Genomic DNA, 18,072 nt, shown 5'->3' on the forward strand with positions numbered 1-18,072 from the left:
TTGACCGACAGAAGCCTGGTATCAATTCAGAAGCGGTTACCAAGTCCGTCCCTCTCGAGGATTTCTGAAAGTCATGCTGTTGGAGAAAGGTGTGAAGTTTTCATTTGTTTTAATCGCCATAATCCGATACTTTAAACTGTCATCTAAACAGATAATGTCTATTTTGAGAAAGTTTTAACCTCAAGTTCCCATCTGATTGTAAAACTCGATTGAAATCGAATTCCACCATGAAAGTCAGAGGATTTTTTACGGGTCACTGATCCGACCTGTTCCGACATGTTGAGCAGATGTTATAAAGCATTTTACGTTTCATTAATATTATAATAGCACGGTCAATCTTCCTAGAGTGATTTTGTTGTTCAAAATAAGAGATGCTAGTGGAGAGAAAATACTTAATCACAGCGAGTAATTTAACGGAGCTTACGTTTAGTAAGGACGTACTTTTGAAATGTTCTTTTAATTCGTTTTATACAGTATTATAGTATTGTTTGTTTAGATTTTTTCCCCTGGGGTGGGGGCTTTTTTGACACTTTTGACTGACCTTTCGTTTCCCACCCTGGGGAATTTGATCAAAAAATTTTAAAATTGTCAAATCCCCACCCCTTGCCCGCACCTCCCCCCCCCCCCCCCCACGGGGTTTACATTGATAGGTGCATTACATATTCCAAATAACATACCTCTTTCTTCACATCTTGGCGGAGATCCTCAGGAATAGACCCTACAGGATAAGCCTGACCAGCTAGACAGCAGCTGATGTACACCAACAGCTTGTTTCCCAACGATAAATCTGAATCTAAAACCAAACATGGTCGTCATACTTAAGGATTAAGTCACTAAAAGTTACCCTAGCCTGTTCCACTGTTCCAGGCTCTCAGATAGTAGGGATGACGTGTAATAACTGAAAGGCACGCGAAAGAGAGCACATGATCTAGAAACAGGGGCGGTGGCGGGAAAAAGGAACGCTGCCTTTCCTCTACCAATTTCTTTCCGTTTTAGTTTTCCTCCCGTTTTAGTTTCGTGTTCGCGCTTTCCCAATTTCGCAGACCCGACTATCTTGGAGCCTGGAACAGGCTAAAGTTACCCACGACTTAACCCACGACTGCCTAACGATAATGATTCAGGTCCAAAATTCAAGGATTATTTAAAATACAAAAAACAAATCTCACCTAAAAGTAAAGCTCTAGATTGCAATATACTCTTTAAAACGTTGATCAGCTCCTATGAAAAAGAGTCAGGAATAAATAACCAGCCTAAGGGGGGAGGGGGGTGGTTATTTAGAGAGCTGACTGTATTAGGCTTTATTAGGCTACTGACAGTACCTCTAGAGGGGTGGTATAATCTCTCATTCCTCTGTTGTACACGTAGAAAATAGCGTCGTATAAACCGTGCGCCCAGCAAAGTTTTACCATCTAAGGAAATAATAACAACATCTTTTATATTCCAGACTATCAGTAACATGTTACAATGATGGCAGCCCCCCTGTAGCAAAGGCGACGACATCCTGTTTACTAACTTCTGAAGTCGTTTCGCGTACATGTTGGGTCAGTCAGTTACTTAACTGCCTTCGCCTGATCAGTGGCCGAAAGAACGAAGTATACACATGCGTATCGTACTTTTTTGTATCAGCGTGCGCTTTGCTTCTTAGCGGAACGACATAAGAAGCTAAGGTGGATTTCCACTGTCGCCTAAGTTTTCCGTGCGTACGCACGTAAATTTTACGCGCGTAAATAAAAAAGAGACATTGTATGGAAGGTCACACGTTTACGTCAAAGTTGAACCTCACTCAACTTTTACTTTCACGTGTGGCCTTTCATACATTGCCTCTATTTTATTTACGCCCGTAATTTAAACGTGCGTTCGCACGGTATAATTACGTGACAGTGGAAATTAACCCTTAGCGAACGAAACGTTAGCGAAACGACTCGTAGGCGAAACGACCGGTCACCCCGGGGGAGTAAAAACCGATAAGATATATTTACAAGTAGACTGAAACAAATAAAAGAAGAATATTTCAATTCAAGATTTCATTCTCATTTTATAAGATTGTAATTTGGTGTGGTTTATAACCTTTCCAAGATGGCAAACGCATAATTGGCGTTGGTAATTTATAGATGCTAAAACTATGAGAATTGCTCTGTTGAAATGGAAACTCCAATGTAACTAACTTCTAAAAATGCACTTTTTCTCTACTTCAATTTTAAACTGGCTTTTATCGAGTGTTCTTTATGAAATTAAAAAGATAATCAGTTTTTAGTTGCTTCTACATCAGCCATCACTTTGATAGAAATCAACTGGTAAGCAACGTGACTGATTAACTGTCACCTAAAATTGCGTCATCCTTGACCGGTCACGCAACACTTACTTGATGTATATCCAAATTGGTGACGTCGAGATGCAGTAGACAGGATTCGACTTCTTTGAGTTTGTCTTGCTGTTGGTAATGTTCTGTGGCAAACAAAGTCCAACTTAAAAACAACGTGATGGAGAAACAACAACTAAGTTATAATAACTGAGCGAATCCTCACGCGCTGATTGGTCGAGAGCTATGGTCATTAGGCTGATTTAGCAACAGACCGCGAACGTCGACGTCGACGGCGCGCGCAAATTAAACAACTGGCTTGACCAATGGCACAGCGGCAAATTGGAAACCGGAAGTCGAGCTTAGTCCTTTCCGCGTGCTTTCCCGTCGTCAAATGACGTTCCCGTTCTGTTGCTAAATCAGCCTAATGAGAGTATAGACCATAGAAATAACATAACATGTCACGCAGTGCCGGTTGTTTTGTTTTTGTTTTTTCGTAAGAAAATAAATGTTACTGTAAAGAACAAATCGACCAAAACCAATCGCCTGCGGCTTGTGGTTCCACTTGAGGTTTGAACATTTTATGACGTCATATCTATGGTCTATAAGAGCGTAGACCATGGAAAATTGTGGTCGATTTGTTAATTGACTCTTCCTTAACGGACACCTCTATAAGACGGACACCAATAGTCGTTCCTTGGCTTTCTCACCTCCCTTTGTTCGAATCTCTGTAAGACGGATATTAGCCTGCGTGGCAGGCGTTCGAAAGGGAAGGGGAAGGGAATTAGGGCGCGGTGTCCGTCTCAGAGAGAGTTATATACTGTATGACAAATTGACAACAGTTTTCCATGGTCTATACGAAAATCCTTCAATAAGAATAACCAAGACCAGGTTTTATGAGCCCGCGAGACTGAGCACCAAACCCTTGTTTTCACTAAAACCGCTGGACGCTACAACCTGGTTGAGGTCATTGTTATCTAAGGTCTTCCGGTCTATACATTCATCTCTCTCCAACATGGACACCCTTTGGACCGGCACTATGTGTAAGTCTGAGAGTGGTGTCCGTCTTATAGAGAATAAGGATCAATGTAGGTTTCTGGGAAACTGCTCACCTACCTCTCCCCTAAGACAACATTAACACTTACTTCTCACTTAGGGCAAAATGTTGGGTTAGGGGAGGGGTAGGTGGGCAGTTTCCCAGAAACCTGAATTGAACCGAATAAGGATCAATTAAAGGGGGTAAAGAAAGGCATGGACCAACTCTGGGCGTCCGTTTTACAGAGGTCTCAAGAAAGAGTAGACTGTATTCTCTCAAAACGCAAGGGAAACCACGAGCGCAAGCGTGCTTAAATCACTTTGTTATTGGCCAAAGCGGAAAATACCATAGTATTCTTTGAACTGCCTTTTAGGTGGTATTAGGTGTCCCAAGTATTACCTATGAATTCTTTCATCACAATAGGGCTCAAGGACGTCAACCTAAAATCGGTAGACCAATGTCAGTACTAAAACATTTTTATCATTCAACCCTTTAATCTCCAATATTAAAATACAAATTCTTATATCTCGTCCCATGCGTTTCTTATAGACGTAGTGGTGAAAATTTGTTTAAATATCGTGAGAATTAATCCCAGTTGATTTATATACGTATTATGTCTTTGATTAAATTTGGATTTAATCACCATTGGGGTTAAGAGAAATTATGTACGTATCAGCCAGTGAATGCAGCCGCCTGTTATCGCTGCTTATTCGGCGGTCAAATTGCATTATGGGACTGTTTTGGGGGATGAAATTTATGAAAGAAGTGATAGCCTTCCCAAAACAGTCCCATAGTGCAATTCGATACAACGCCAACCCAGTCTCACGCGCAACCATAAGATGGCCGAGGGGAGGCTAAGTACGAACCTTCGTGATTATTTCAAGATAAAATTTTTCCTGGTATTACGTGACATGTCATAAACGTCCGTATGTTTTTTCGTTATCAGTTTGAGTGTTTGCCTTATCCTTGCTCTTTGACTACAAACTTCAAGGACTGCAAAATTTACACTCCAATAAAACAGGCCAATTCCGAGTTGCCCCAAGTCTCTGTATCAAAGAGAAGATACCGTAAAATTCCGAAAATAAGCCCCGGGGCTTATATTTTTCAAAGGCCCTTTTTGAGGGGCTTATTTTTGGAGGGGCTTATATTCGGAAGGGCTTCTCTACGGAGGGAAATTTGTGTTTACAAATCGATTGGACTAGCCTTATAGTTCGAAGTAAATTTACCATTTTTGCTTTGTTTTACTTTGTATTTAAGAGCAATTTTCCAAGTGCAAGCCCCCCGGGGATTATATTTGGAGGGGCGATTTAACGGAGGGTTTTTCGCATTACCAGTTTGAGGGGCTTATATTTGAAGGGGTTTATTTTCGGAATTTTACGGTAAGTACAAAGCCATTGATATGAAAATGAATTTTCATTCTCATACATATAAAACTCATTTTCACAAGAAAGGTTTTGCATCTTAGCCTTGTTTTGAAAGTAAGAGATTTTGGAACTCGGAAATGGCCTATTCGGTGGTCCTTCGATGAAGAAATGTTTTTACATTTTTATTTTTTATAAACATTTTTTAAAATTCAAACTTCACAGTTAGATATATCTGGAATCTCCAAAAAAAGACAACATCATCTATCAACTATAACGTTTTACTTCGGTTGTCGTTGATACTTAAGGATCCTACAATCTTTTAAAAGAGGGTTTAGAGAAAGCAGGACTAGAAAGGGCCTTAATTTATGATCACAAACAAATTCCTAGACCCAGAAGCAAAAGCACCACTGAAATGCACACAAATACCTCATCAGCATTGTTACAACAACTTACTTGTCTGATAATATGTGAGGTTCGAGGCTTTCCAAAAACACAATCTTCCCAATCGGATCTTCGCTGAACTTGTCGTAAATCTCCCTAAACAACAGCTCCCTGTGGATGTCAACAAAGTCCAGTACATTAAACAGGTAACTGCAAATATCCAAAGAATGATCCCATTTAAGCGCCTAACTCCTTAACAAGGGTGGGTGGGGGAGGGGTGGGGGGGACAAACAAGGTGTATTATAGGAGATGTGCAAATGGTGAATTCCCCACTCCAGAAACCCTAAGGGGAGTGGGTACAAGCTTTTGGTGCAATGATTTCTGGGATGGTTTGAGTGGACAAGCGTTACTTATGATTGGTTAATGGTTGTCTTGAATACCATCGACCAATCATAACTAACACTTGCCACCCAAACAATCCCAGAAATCACTGCACCCAAAGCTAGTGCTCATTCTCCCAAGAGTTTCTGAAGTGGTAGCCTGCGACAACAGCCGTTTCTCCTCGCTCCTTACCGCTGGCGACGTTTCGCGAGAAGGAACGTCTGCGACTCAGTGACAGAAATTCCTTACTCATTTTTCTCTCTCCCTACCGCGTCTCGTCGTTTCTCGCGTGGGGCGATTTTCACGCGCGCTCGCGTTTCGCTCGCTCTACTATCCCTGAGGAAAAATGAGAACTACTCGTAGTCTAATCAGCAAATAGGGAGATTAAGCAACTACGACGACGACCACAACGACGACTTCAAAAAAAAGAATAGGTTTAATGATCAAAACAACAGCTCTGCACGTGCATCAGGCTTTTTAGTTCATTTCTTTGACGTCCACTGCACGACTACGACGTGAAACCCCCCAATTAGCCGGTTTTTATGGAGGACGTGAACATACCACGACGAATTTTCCTTCCTCCTTTTGAACCTGAGTAAAATCGTTAAGAATTCAACTCCAGGAAAAGTCCCCTACATTTGACATATTGAGCGAGTCCAAATAGACGCGATTAAGTTTGAAAGAACGCAAATTAATTTTTTTTACCGACGTTTTCACTGCCCTCGTCGTCGTCCTCGCTTAAGGTCCCTAATAGCTTTAACTCTAATAGTATAAACTAAAAAGTAAACTTCTACTCACATGTTGTTAATAGCAATGCTGTACTTTATAAAAATTGGAACGATTTCCTAATTTGGAAAAAAAGTCAGCAATTTAATAACTAACAACCTATTGCATAATATAAACAGGCCGTTGAAAATTCAAAATGGGTACTGAAATCTCATAGCCTTAAAACATTATTTTATATTACCTTAAAGTAGGTTCTGAGTTCCTTAGTTTCCTTGGTCCTGGGACAATTTACAAACACTGTTATGTCCACAAATGCGAGCAACAGTTCCTCGATCTAACAGAAATGGCAGGAAAAACAAATTACTTCGGACACAAATTGTTTGCAACGTTTTCGGAACAACGAGCTCTGAAAGGCGAATCAAAAAAGGAAAAGGCAATGTTGGGCTCTGCAAACCAAAGAGGGTGGCCAAAAACTCGACGAGGGTTTTAAAAGGGGCATGCCACAAATTTTAGCAAAACGCCCGTCGTTTTTTGTTTTTGTCTTGTTTTGTTTTGTTTTTTTGTTTGTTTTTTTTTCATTTTTACGTTAAGTGTACTCTGTAAAATGAAAATTTCACATAAAAATTGATGAATTAAAAAGAAAAACGCCCGTCATAATCTTGCTTGGTTGGTTAACACCTCATTGTCTATGTTATACCTCATGTGTCTTCATTTTAATTCATTGGTTCCGCAAGCACTTTCGCGATTTCTTCAGTTTTCCATTGCTATGGTTGATTTGTGGTTGGCGCCGTGGAAAATCTATCACTACATCTTCAACCAATGAGAAGTAAAAACAAAACCAAGCAAGTAATTGTTCGCACGAACTTTCCTCGAGTTTGACCCAGGCCAGCTACAGACGAGTCAGTCATTCAAGTGATTACTGGTGCATGTCCTTTCTTGCGACAAACCACAGTCATTACATTGGTTTCGCTATTTATTACAAACCTGGGCTGCAATTTCGACGATCCTCTGTTCTTTGCTACCAAGCAATCCTACAGATGACGTTAAAACATAAGAGTAAAGAGAGTCTTAAAGCACAAAAAATTAGTCCATCCCAGGCCCGTAAGCCTTAAATATTAGAGGCATGACAGTTTAAAAATATGTAGAGATTTTTCAAAATACCTGCCGCCAAGCACTTTTTCCCGCGCTTTTCAACTGTCACGTGTACTTGCGGTGAGATCTGATCGGTTCATTTGAATATGAGATCGTGCCGTGATTGGTCAATCTTATTACGTTTTTGTTATCATTTTCGATATTTGCAAATTTGAAAGGCGAATTTTTACCTATTTGCGGACATTGTTCGTGTAACAAGTCTGTTAGGCTAAAAAGTTTTCATAAATCACATTACAATCCGTTTCAATCTTCTTCAGGTTTGTCCTTCCGTCTCTCATTTTGTGTTTGCTGTGTTATCTACACCTTCTTTCATGTTTTGAGCTGTTATTTTTGTTTCACTCAGTTTGGTGGAGGAACGCAATGTTTGAATTTTTGATAAATCTTGTGACACAGTACCGTTAAGCTGCCTAATATTACCTATAACTGCCATGGCAGTGCCATTATAAAATGACAACGCCAGTTCTAATGCATCTAGAAAATTATTCTGCTTGACATAAACTTCGATTCGCTGAAACGAGAAAGAAACAGAGTATCAAAATTAGAAGCTCTGTACAGTCTGAATGTCAGACCTGACATGGGAAAGACAAAATTCACGGCATAAGCAAAAGTTCACGCAAGGTTCATGACTGAAAGTTTACTGGGCACTGGACAACAAAGTGATGAACCGAACGTAGGTTGAAGTAGTAAAAATAAATTTGAACTTACGTCACGCCACGTCCTTAATGTCAATACGTGCACAGACTGGCAAAGATAAAAAAAATATTTACAGTCGAAGCTCTCGTAAGCGACCACCTCGGAAATTGGAAATAGTGGTCGTAACTAGAGCTGGTCGCTTACGAGAATGAGCTTTCGTTAGTGACCGCATGGTAAAAAAAATTAATAGAGGGTGGTCGGTTACGAGAGCTTTAGAAACTCATTAATAATTCATAAACAAAAAACAAGAGAAACTAATATTTAAAGAGTGTCTTTATATCTGATATAGACACGGCTAAACTTTACGTCCAATTTTTTAGACCATTACCGCAGTGTGCAGTATTATTAAAGTGTTGATTTATATGAACAAGACTCTGAGCTGTCGCTGAGTGGTCGCTTACGAGAGCTTGACAACAAAGGAAAGGTTTAGTTGGGTACTCCCAAAAGTGGCCGCAGTCGCTTAAGGGAGTGGTCGCTTGAGTTAGTGAGAAGCCTCAATAGGGACTCTAAGATCCAATGACGCGGAGGGCGACGAGAAAGTTAAAAAACCAATAGTTTTTATAAGAAAAACAACAACTTTGCACGTGCATCACGCTTTTTTGTACATTTCTTTGCCCGTTTTCGCACGACTACGACGTGAAAATGCCGAATTTCACGTTTTATGGAGTGCGTAAACAAGCAACGACGAAATTTTATTTCTCTCTCTGAACTTGGATATGGTCCCTCGGAATTCAACTCCTGTCCAGGAGGGTTAGCCTATATTTGACAAAGTAAGGGGATAGGAATAATTGCGATAAAGACTGAAAGAACGCAAATTCACTTTTTAAGCGACGTTTTCGTTGCCGCCGCGTCCTTGGATCTTAAAGTTCCTACTTTCTGCAGCTCACTTGGGTCTATGAAAAGAGTGGCAGGACACTCATTTCCCGAACAGCGTCTGGTAATCGAACCCAATGCGTTAGTTGTTATTTCAAACCCGAACCACTTCAATCCTAAATTAACAAAAATATACTGTATCATTAAGTCAACGTGTTTACCAATAGCTTACCTTAACCCCTAGCAACAACTGCTGTCCATTAAAAACCCTTATCGTCTGATAACATGAATGTTCACTAGCAGCCACCTACAGTTAACAACACAGACTGGTTAAATGGTAGAACTACCTCCTATACTTCAAGGGTATAATGGAGATGCTACTTTTCAGGGGTATGCCAAAAATATATACCGACACAACCAACGGCTGAAGTAATGCGTTTGTTTTCATACTCTTGATCGGTTTTGCAACATAACTGTGCAATAAATATTGAACTGAGTGTTCAAAACATGCAACCAGTCTATTTCTCAGTAGAAATGAAGTCTTTGTTATTGTTGTTGTTCTTTTTGCTTAGAATGTAGCCGCTCCCTCTTCCTACCTATCCTTTAGTTTCTCTTAGCTCACGATTGCCGCGTTGAATTTGCTTCTACACTCAACTACCAACGACAGAAAGGTCTGTGACAAATGTATACGAATGTAGTCTTTCACGTTAACGTGGAACGATGGCCAATCAGCGTGCCGAACCGTATCAGTCATATCTGATTGGCCATCTAGGTTAACGAGTTAGACTCCACTTATTAAGTTCAAATGCAAGTTGCGACTTTGGCATTTAGTCCGCAAAAGAACAATTTCCAATCACTGACGGTCACCTAATAGAGGATTTACAGTACTTTAACGGTCACTGACCGTTAAAGTACTGTAAATCCTCTATTAGGTGCCCCCTACTCAAATAAGCCCCCTCTCTCTCAGAAGCCCCCTCCCCCTTATTATATTCTTCACTAAGAAATGATAGACTGGATTAATCAATCATGACTGTAAAACTTCATGTGGACTGATCCGGGATGGTTTATTCACCAGCTGGAAGTTCAGATTTGTTTTTGATCCTCGGCTGCATGACCTCCAACCTTCTTGTACTTGAGCTTTTCCACTTTGCATTCTTTGCATTCTTTGCGTTCTTTACGGAGAACTGCTACCATCGCCTTTGCTAAATTAGATAAGCCCCCTCCCCCCCGTCTCTATTTAGCCTCCCCTCAATTGTGTTTGAAATAAATAAGCCCCCCCCCCGGGGGGGGGGGGGTTAATAGAGGATTAACGGTATTTAGTTACCAAGGCTTTGCTGACATTTCCTCCAGTAGAGAGAGATTTGAAGTAACTGCTGCTGTACACAAGCCGAACTGAACTCAGATCAAGAACCTGCAACAGATTTAAGTGTTCGCGTTCAATTCCATCCTTAGTTTAATTCAGAATGTAACGATTTTAGGTATGACAACTGGTTTGAAGAGTTGAACCAAGTACATAATTGAACCAGAAGCAATATTTACCGATCTGAGTGAACGATGATAATATTTAAATGAAGATATGATCGTTGCAATGGTAATTGCAATATAAGCAATTTTAACCTAAAAAAATTGGGGGACTTTGGGATTCAAACCAATGGCCTCTGCGTTAGCGCTGCAGTGCTCTACCAACTGACTTATGAAGACCCATACATTGGAATCGGGTCAATTTTGTTGAGTTCATCTTAACCCGTGAAAGGAACAGAACATGAATTAAGATGATGTGAACTGCGGAACTACAAATTTATATCTAGCTATAATCGTCGCAGTGGTAATTGCAATTAATCGTTATTTCCAGGGCTGGTACCTTACAAATAATATTTCATTTTGTACCATTTTCGTCTAGGCTCTTGTACATTGTTTACCTCTAGTTCTTCCATACTTCGCACATCAATAACATGTACTCTCTCCAGTGAGTCTACTGTAGCAATAATTTGCGGGTTTAACCACTGCAATTAAAAAAAAAAATTCTCTGATTCGAATCATTTAATCAGTGATAAGCCATTAGGGCGTCGCCACACTTTTACTGACAAGTACTGTGACACAACTGCATTCTCTATTTTTGAATCCCCCATAATACACTCTGTTTGCCGCCCAAATTTTGCATAAACCATTGTTTTCAAATACTCCTGGGAGTACTGCATTTTCCCAAGAGCATTTGAAGACCAAGGCTGTGCCTAAGAAAAATTGAAGGGAGCCCAGTGCTCTGAACTTGTGAAATCTAGTGTGCCCAGCATATGATTTCTATGAAAAAGCTAAGCTTTTCTAGTCGCCCAAGAACAAAAGTTAGGCGCCATGGGCCACCAGGCTTTGCTAGAGCACAACCTTGGAGACAATAACTTACGCAAAATTTAAGGGGCAAACAGATTGTATTATGGAGGATTCAAAAATAAAATATTCAGTCAATGCGAGATGAGGGCGAATTAGTAAGGGGTGGCATGACTGTTCACCATAAAGGTTGGGGGTGTAACTAGGAATGGTCGGCTACCTGACTCCAAGCTGGGGGCGGTCAAACAGGAGGAAATTTGATGAGGGGGCAACATGACTGATCACCTTTAACTCTTTTACTGCCAGAGTACAAGTTGATTTGAACTTTTAAGTTTGTGGACAAAATCCTGTGGTGTGACTATTCAAACAAAATCTCTTTGGCAGTACTTTCACATTGTCTTTCAGCATTTTTTTTTTAAATAACTGTAAATTTGTTGAAAGTTGACTTTGGCCACTTTTGCAAGCAAAAAGTTTAATAAAGTTTTGGGGGCAATGTTTGGAATGGTGGGCTACATATAGTCTGTTCCAGGCTCCGAGATAGTTGGGCCTGCGGAATTGAGAAAGCGTGAAGATGAAAATAAAAATTCGTCTTTTGCTTTCACGTCTTCCCCACTATCTGAGAGCCTGGAACAGGCTAGGCTACATAACGCTAGGAGCATCTTGACAGGGGCCTAGTTGGTGAGAGGGCCACATGATTGATTTTCTTAAAGCTAATGGCTTGAAATAAGGGTTAAATCCTCCTCAAACAACATTTAACTCACATCTAATGCCACGAGCTTGTAGGAAGTCTCAATCCTTTGTAGGAAAACAAATTTGATTTGTTTTTCTGCCCTTGAATGAGCCTAGAAAGCAGTGGAACGGTAAGACTTGAATATTTGGTCATGTAAGATACAACATGTATTATCTATTATTATACAAACACCAATGAAATACCAGGTGAGCTTTCGTGCGAAAACATATCTTCACACGAGAAAATAACGTGTTATTTTCACATGTGAAAATATCACTGTTGTTATGGCTACATAATAAATCACGCTTTTCACAGGATAAAACTGTTTCAGTGAAATGGTTTGGTATTTCATTGGTGTTTATACAATAAATAGAACATTAGATGGTCGCTTGGAGATACGAAATTTCTCTTCTTGTGTTGAAAATATTTCATTCGTTCACTGGGCAGCCATGTAGTATCCTCTATTTAACCACAATACTTAACAGTTTGTCTAGAAATTTAAGGTATATCACCTCAATAATTATTCAATCCTCAAATCAGCTAAGCAAAATATCATTATTCAAATGAAATCATCAAGAAGTGCTTTTATGTTAGCTTTTTTAGAGGGAGGGTGTTAGTAATATTAATACAGTACATGTATCAACATTTTTTTCAGATTTAAAGGTGAAAATCACACCTGGTAGAAGTAAATTTCAGTCCCTCTGGCAAATGCTATAACCTAGAATGGAAAAAAAACTCTGCTAAGCTGTAAATACAAAAGAGTAGACAGACAAAACACCACTGACAGGTGCATCAGTGTAGGTAATGCTCATTTATATTTATTTACATTTACATATATTACATTGCAAAATCAATATTATAGTCACAAGCTCCTTAACTAATAAACTAAAGTGCTACTGCTAAGTATAAAAATAAAAATACAATAAATAGGAAGGGACAAGCATTAGAATGAAAAAAAGTAGTCAGAGATGGTGGCTATAAATTTTGAAAGAAAAAAATTTGAGGAAGCTAAGGCTGTTTAGAGTGGATTATACTGTTGCCATGGTAATGGTTGTGATGTCATAAGCAATATCAAATGTTTTCAAGAAATAAATTCCAAATGCTTCTTCCTATGATCAGTTACAAAAAAATTATCATTTTAGTTAAGCCCTATGGTGTATGTTCTCTCAGCTACAGTTTAACCTTTCATGTTTAAAGTAAGAACCACCTTGTACAGCATAATAAACTGTACCACAGGAAAGTATTGCTCAGTCACTTTCAGTAGCTTTCGTTTGAGTGGTCACACCGTAGGATTTTATTTTCAGACTCAAAAGTTGGAACCACCTTGAATGTACAGCGCAATAAACAGTACCACTGGAAAGCACTGCTCAGTAGCTTTCATTTCAATGGTCACACTGCAGGATTTTATTTACAGACTCAATAGTTCTTCACCATCTTACAAGTCTCAATCATTCACTTTGGAATCAAGGCACCGGATTATACAAACATGTAGCTTACCGGATCAATGACTTTTTCTGCAGCTACTTGTATTATAGCAAACTGCCATGACAGCAACGGCAAGGAATCCACTGGACCCTAAAATCGTTCAAAGTATAAAATAACAAGTAATAGAGCGATTTTCGTATGACCTTGAAATAAAAACGCGCGAACAATACAGAAACAACAAACGAACAGAAATAGAGCGATTTGATTGGTTTATCGAACACATACAAACGCGGGTGGCTTTTGGTTGGTTAAGCGAACACTCGGGTGAAAAAACTTCATGCCCGAGAACTTTCTAGAAACCAACCCATACTTCGCTTTGACGTCATACTGTAACATGATTGGCCAATCGAACAATGCCTACTCCATATTAGGGTTTTCTTTGGCGGGAAAACTAAGGGGCCATGTTTTGATCTTTTCATCCATTGGCTGATAAAACAAATAACGAACACTTACGGAAACCATTTTTCAAGGTCATACGAAAATCGCTCTAACCGAAGGTAAAAGGATGTGGGCCAGACAACAATATAGAAGGTCAAAAGGCTTTTGCTCCAATGTTGTGCCTTGCAAAAGTTTCATGTGATAGTTGCTCAAAACATGCATGATCAGACTATGAGTGATAGGTGGTCCAAAAGTGCTTGATAAGCTAAGGATTATGTTCTGTGTATTCCATTCATTCTTAGTGCAAGTGCACATGAAGCAGGCTACATGTGTGCATGTATAATAGCAATTGCAGGCTCCTCTTGTCTCCCACAATAATAATGTTGTGACCAAAATACTACATAACTGTTCCATAGATGTTTTGCAGGTTTTTCTCAAGAAAAGCATGACTTTTTTTGCACCCGGCAAAAATTACCAGAGAGTGAACTCACCTAATTTGCAACAAGCTGCCTACCTTTAGAGTGTGAGTAAAAAGCACTTCAAGATCTGGTTTCAGTGTTACTATAAGGACCTGTTAACAAAGCATACACTCAAGAATTAGGGCTGGGAGGCAAAGGAAATTGATAACCAACCTACAAAACAATGTTGATTACTATATTATCCTTTTGCAAATAATACAAATCTCAACATTGGTGAAGGAGAGAAGAAGTGAATGTACACACAGGGAAAAGAATATCAGTTGGTCTAGAAGGCATGACATGAGAAATCCTCAGTTTTAGTCTAGTGCTTCAACAAAATCTGATGAGTATTGTTAGCACATTTTATGCTGAGTTTAATCTTGGGCTGTAACATACATGATAACTGCACATGTACACACAGATTCTAAACTGACTAAATGACTGATCGAGACTAGTCAGCTGGCTGACAGGGTCCTTCACAACCACTTATGCTAGAGTCATCCACTGTTCCCAATCTCCACTGTATGGTAAAGATATATATGGTTTATGATCGAGCTTTCCCCCCTGATCAACGAGTATAAGGTGTGAATAAAATAAGTAAATTTATTTCAAACTAAATACCTTGGCAAGAGTAGCTAATGCCAGAAATGATTGCTCATAAAGAGGGTGATCCTTCATTCCTTCATGCATGTGCAGTGGAGCCATCGTACAAACTTCCCCACGACTTAAGAACAAAACCAGCAAAGAAAACAATCATAATGGACCCTAGATTTACAGCTAACATTCCCCCCACCCCCCCGCACCCCAGGCGTGGGCCTCCCTTTATTTTTAGACCAAACTGAAGGATTCTACTGTACAAATTGGTTTAAGGACAGAAGGAACCTATGCCTACACTTAAACTGTAGCTAGCATTTAAGACACGTACCTCCCTGAAAATAAGCATGTTGATTCATATGTCCGCATTCCAATGACTCTCCTGTGGAAAACATAAGGCTTCGTAAGAACTTCATCAGTCAAAGTTCAGGTAAATAAGATCATGACAGTAGCCACACATTTTAAGGTACTATACACATGAATAATAAAATGCAACTATATCTTCTTACTTAAAACTGAGAACAAAGACAGATCCACCACTGTCACTGCAAATTGCAACTGAAGGATCATCTGTGAACTGCATTAGAACAATATGTTAAAACACTGCTTTAATTTAAAAGTCAAGGGGATTGCAAAAAGAAATATATATATCTGAGCCCTATGTGCAGAGTTGTGTCTGTAAATATTTATAGCAAAGATGACAAACTATTGACTAAAGGAAATCATTGAACAGATGAACAACAAAAAGTGTATTTTTTTTTCAAGAAGGCACCTGGGCATTCATTTAAAGCAGCTTTGGGTCACTAAATGAACATAACACCGAAGCACAAACACCTTGTCACTCAGTCTAGCTGGATCCTTTGTTAGTAAGTAAACTTCACACAGACTCCTTAAAAATGAAATTGTATACTAATCAAGCCGAAAGACCTTAAATACCACATCATGTTCAGCGAGACATCGATCTTCAGTTAGGCCAAATAAGGGATTCCCCCCTACCCTAGCTGTACTGGAAGTGTAGCCTGAGAAAACAGATGACATTCTGCAACACCACTAACAGTTTGACGTCTGAGAAATGAGCGCGGAAATTCCATACTGATGACTCGTCACTACCCAGATCTGAGGTAATGCTTCTCATTGGTTTAGAAGCAAATTTCACAAGCAGCACGACCAATAAGAAGCAGTACCCAGATCTAGGTATTGACACATCATCACTATGGAACTTCTGTGCTTGTTTCTCAGACGTCATTTTGCGAGGAAACCATTAGTGGTGTCGCGAAATGTAGTCTGTTTTCTGAGGCTACTGGAGGTGAGGAAGTACAATGTATCAGTATGAATATGAAGAGGAAAACTTTCTTGTAATAGGTGCTTAAAATAACAGTCCTTCATTGTATTTTCCAATCTAAAACCTCCTTTCATTGCATACCATGACATGGAGCACAGCACTACCAAGGGGGTGAGCATCAATGATCGTTCTTAACAATTTGCCAGACTGCAAATCCCACATAGTTATCTGTGAAGGACAAGACAAGGAGAAAGAAAAATGATACATTTGGATTATCCTCCTAGCAAATAGCAGTAAGTGCTATCCAGGGGCTTTTAAGACACCATCATTAAATAACGATCTAGATTTAGAGGCAGCACATCCACAAAGTGGTTCTTCATCCAGCATTCCTGGTCGAATTGGAATTTGAAAATATTGGTTTTGAGGTGACAAGAAAACCGGAATACCCAGAGAAAAACCACTCAGAGCGAGGGAGAGAACCAATAACAAACTCAACCCAATAATCACTGCGGGGATTTGAACCCAGGCATCATTGGTGGGAGGCAAGTGTCCTCACCACTACGTCACCCTTGCTCCCCTAACCCATCATTCACTATGGGTGTCAACCCTCCATGTTGCGACCATTTTGGTTGCCATGGCGCCTAAAATTTTGGAGCTGGCGACTTGATCTGTAAAAAAGCCTCCCTAAACCAAAAGAGTTGGTTGCCAAAGGGCAACTAAGCAAAAACTTTAACTTGGAGGGTTGAGTGTGAATTTAAGGTTAATTTCTTTGTATAGCTCTAGATGATGGAGTAAGAGTGGGCTGGCACACTTCCAGATCTTGAGGTAGGGGTCTCACTCTCACAAATTATTCTCATCCCTCCAGGCTTCACTTTGATCTGATGACTGGATTTGACTTGATGAAATTAATTAGGCAGGACTTCTGCAAGTGACCCTTCCCTAGATCCACTACTGTTTAGTTACCTTCCTATTTCCTATAACCCACCTGACCTCTTGCATGCCCACAGAGAAGCCTTGTACATTCCATGTTGATTCCAAGAGCTGTCACAGCACCATACTCAGCCCCTATTAAATGCCGCACCAAAAACGGGACAAAATTTGAACAGTTGGGAAAAAAACTGCAACTGTAAAACTCAGAAAACAATATGAGACACCCAGCCCCAGTTGTTCAAAGGGTGGATAACGCTATCGGCTGGATAAATTTCAATTAACTGGATAATGCAATTTTTTGATTATTGTTTCTCCTAATACTTATCCACTGGATAGTGATTTATCTGGTAGATAGCGCTATCCAACATTTGAACAACCAGGGCTTGAAATGTTTTTGAGCTTCACAGTTGATATAGCAATGAACTACCCAGTATATTTCTTCTATTACGACTCATTAAATACCACTAAACCATATTGTGAAAATGTAATTCGGATTTGATAGAAAGTATAACATGAAAGACAAACATCTCAGATGGTATTCCAATACTTAAAAATGTTATCTATAACAGCTGTTAAAAGAGGAAGATGAAAGAAGCTTTCAGATCATACCGATTGAGGTGTTTCCAAGCACAAGCTTCAGTGCTTGCTGAGGATCTGATAAAAGAAAATACATTATCAGAAGAAATGCTGAAAAAAGGATTTTCGGTAACTGATTAATTAAAATAATTATCTAAAAAATGGAAATTATAGTCTGTACTAATATTAAAAGTTTTCTTACCAAACACTAACACAACCCCATGAGATGTTCCAATGCAAATGAGAGAGGACACAGCCTATAAAAAATAGATAAATTGACCTTCAAAATTTACTGTATTATACTACTACATGAGAAATTTCTGCAATTTGATTGGCTTAGAGCAGTGGTATTTCAGCCAAATTTGAAATACCAACATGTGAAAATTACAAACCTTTTAGTACTAGTAGCATAAACAAATAATAGCATGATTTGTACGTGATATTTGGCATAAATACCACTCGTGATATTTCA

At 39.4% G+C, this 18,072-nt stretch overlaps 1 protein-coding gene across 1 annotated transcript in view; it reads right to left on the reverse strand.

Annotated features, from left to right (window-relative positions):
- Positions 1 to 18,072, reverse strand: part of LOC140925277 (vacuolar protein sorting-associated protein 8 homolog) — a 41,061-nt gene that overhangs the window by 13,486 nt on the left and 9,503 nt on the right. Inside the window, exons 6-30 of the mRNA XM_073375270.1 lie at positions 17,803 to 17,857; positions 17,634 to 17,678; positions 17,080 to 17,159; positions 16,236 to 16,322; positions 15,322 to 15,389; positions 15,144 to 15,194; positions 14,840 to 14,942; positions 14,275 to 14,331; positions 13,395 to 13,472; positions 12,574 to 12,615; positions 11,929 to 12,009; positions 10,765 to 10,848; positions 10,170 to 10,256; positions 9,078 to 9,152; positions 8,045 to 8,080; positions 7,757 to 7,847; positions 7,172 to 7,218; positions 6,429 to 6,521; positions 6,260 to 6,306; positions 5,153 to 5,251; positions 3,735 to 3,775; positions 2,363 to 2,445; positions 1,320 to 1,409; positions 1,167 to 1,218; positions 678 to 793 (exon numbers count right to left, since the gene is read on the reverse strand). Of these exons, the coding sequence (XP_073231371.1) occupies positions 678 to 793; positions 1,167 to 1,218; positions 1,320 to 1,409; positions 2,363 to 2,445; positions 3,735 to 3,775; positions 5,153 to 5,251; positions 6,260 to 6,306; positions 6,429 to 6,521; positions 7,172 to 7,218; positions 7,757 to 7,847; positions 8,045 to 8,080; positions 9,078 to 9,152; positions 10,170 to 10,256; positions 10,765 to 10,848; positions 11,929 to 12,009; positions 12,574 to 12,615; positions 13,395 to 13,472; positions 14,275 to 14,331; positions 14,840 to 14,942; positions 15,144 to 15,194; positions 15,322 to 15,389; positions 16,236 to 16,322; positions 17,080 to 17,159; positions 17,634 to 17,678; positions 17,803 to 17,857 (1,788 nt within the window). The remainder of the gene's footprint in view (positions 1 to 677; positions 794 to 1,166; positions 1,219 to 1,319; positions 1,410 to 2,362; positions 2,446 to 3,734; positions 3,776 to 5,152; positions 5,252 to 6,259; positions 6,307 to 6,428; positions 6,522 to 7,171; positions 7,219 to 7,756; positions 7,848 to 8,044; positions 8,081 to 9,077; positions 9,153 to 10,169; positions 10,257 to 10,764; positions 10,849 to 11,928; positions 12,010 to 12,573; positions 12,616 to 13,394; positions 13,473 to 14,274; positions 14,332 to 14,839; positions 14,943 to 15,143; positions 15,195 to 15,321; positions 15,390 to 16,235; positions 16,323 to 17,079; positions 17,160 to 17,633; positions 17,679 to 17,802; positions 17,858 to 18,072) is intronic.

The sequence above is a fragment of the Porites lutea genome, chromosome 14 (assembly GCF_958299795.1).
Source record: "Porites lutea chromosome 14, jaPorLute2.1, whole genome shotgun sequence".
NCBI classification, from domain to species: Eukaryota; Metazoa; Cnidaria; class Anthozoa; order Scleractinia; family Poritidae; genus Porites; species Porites lutea.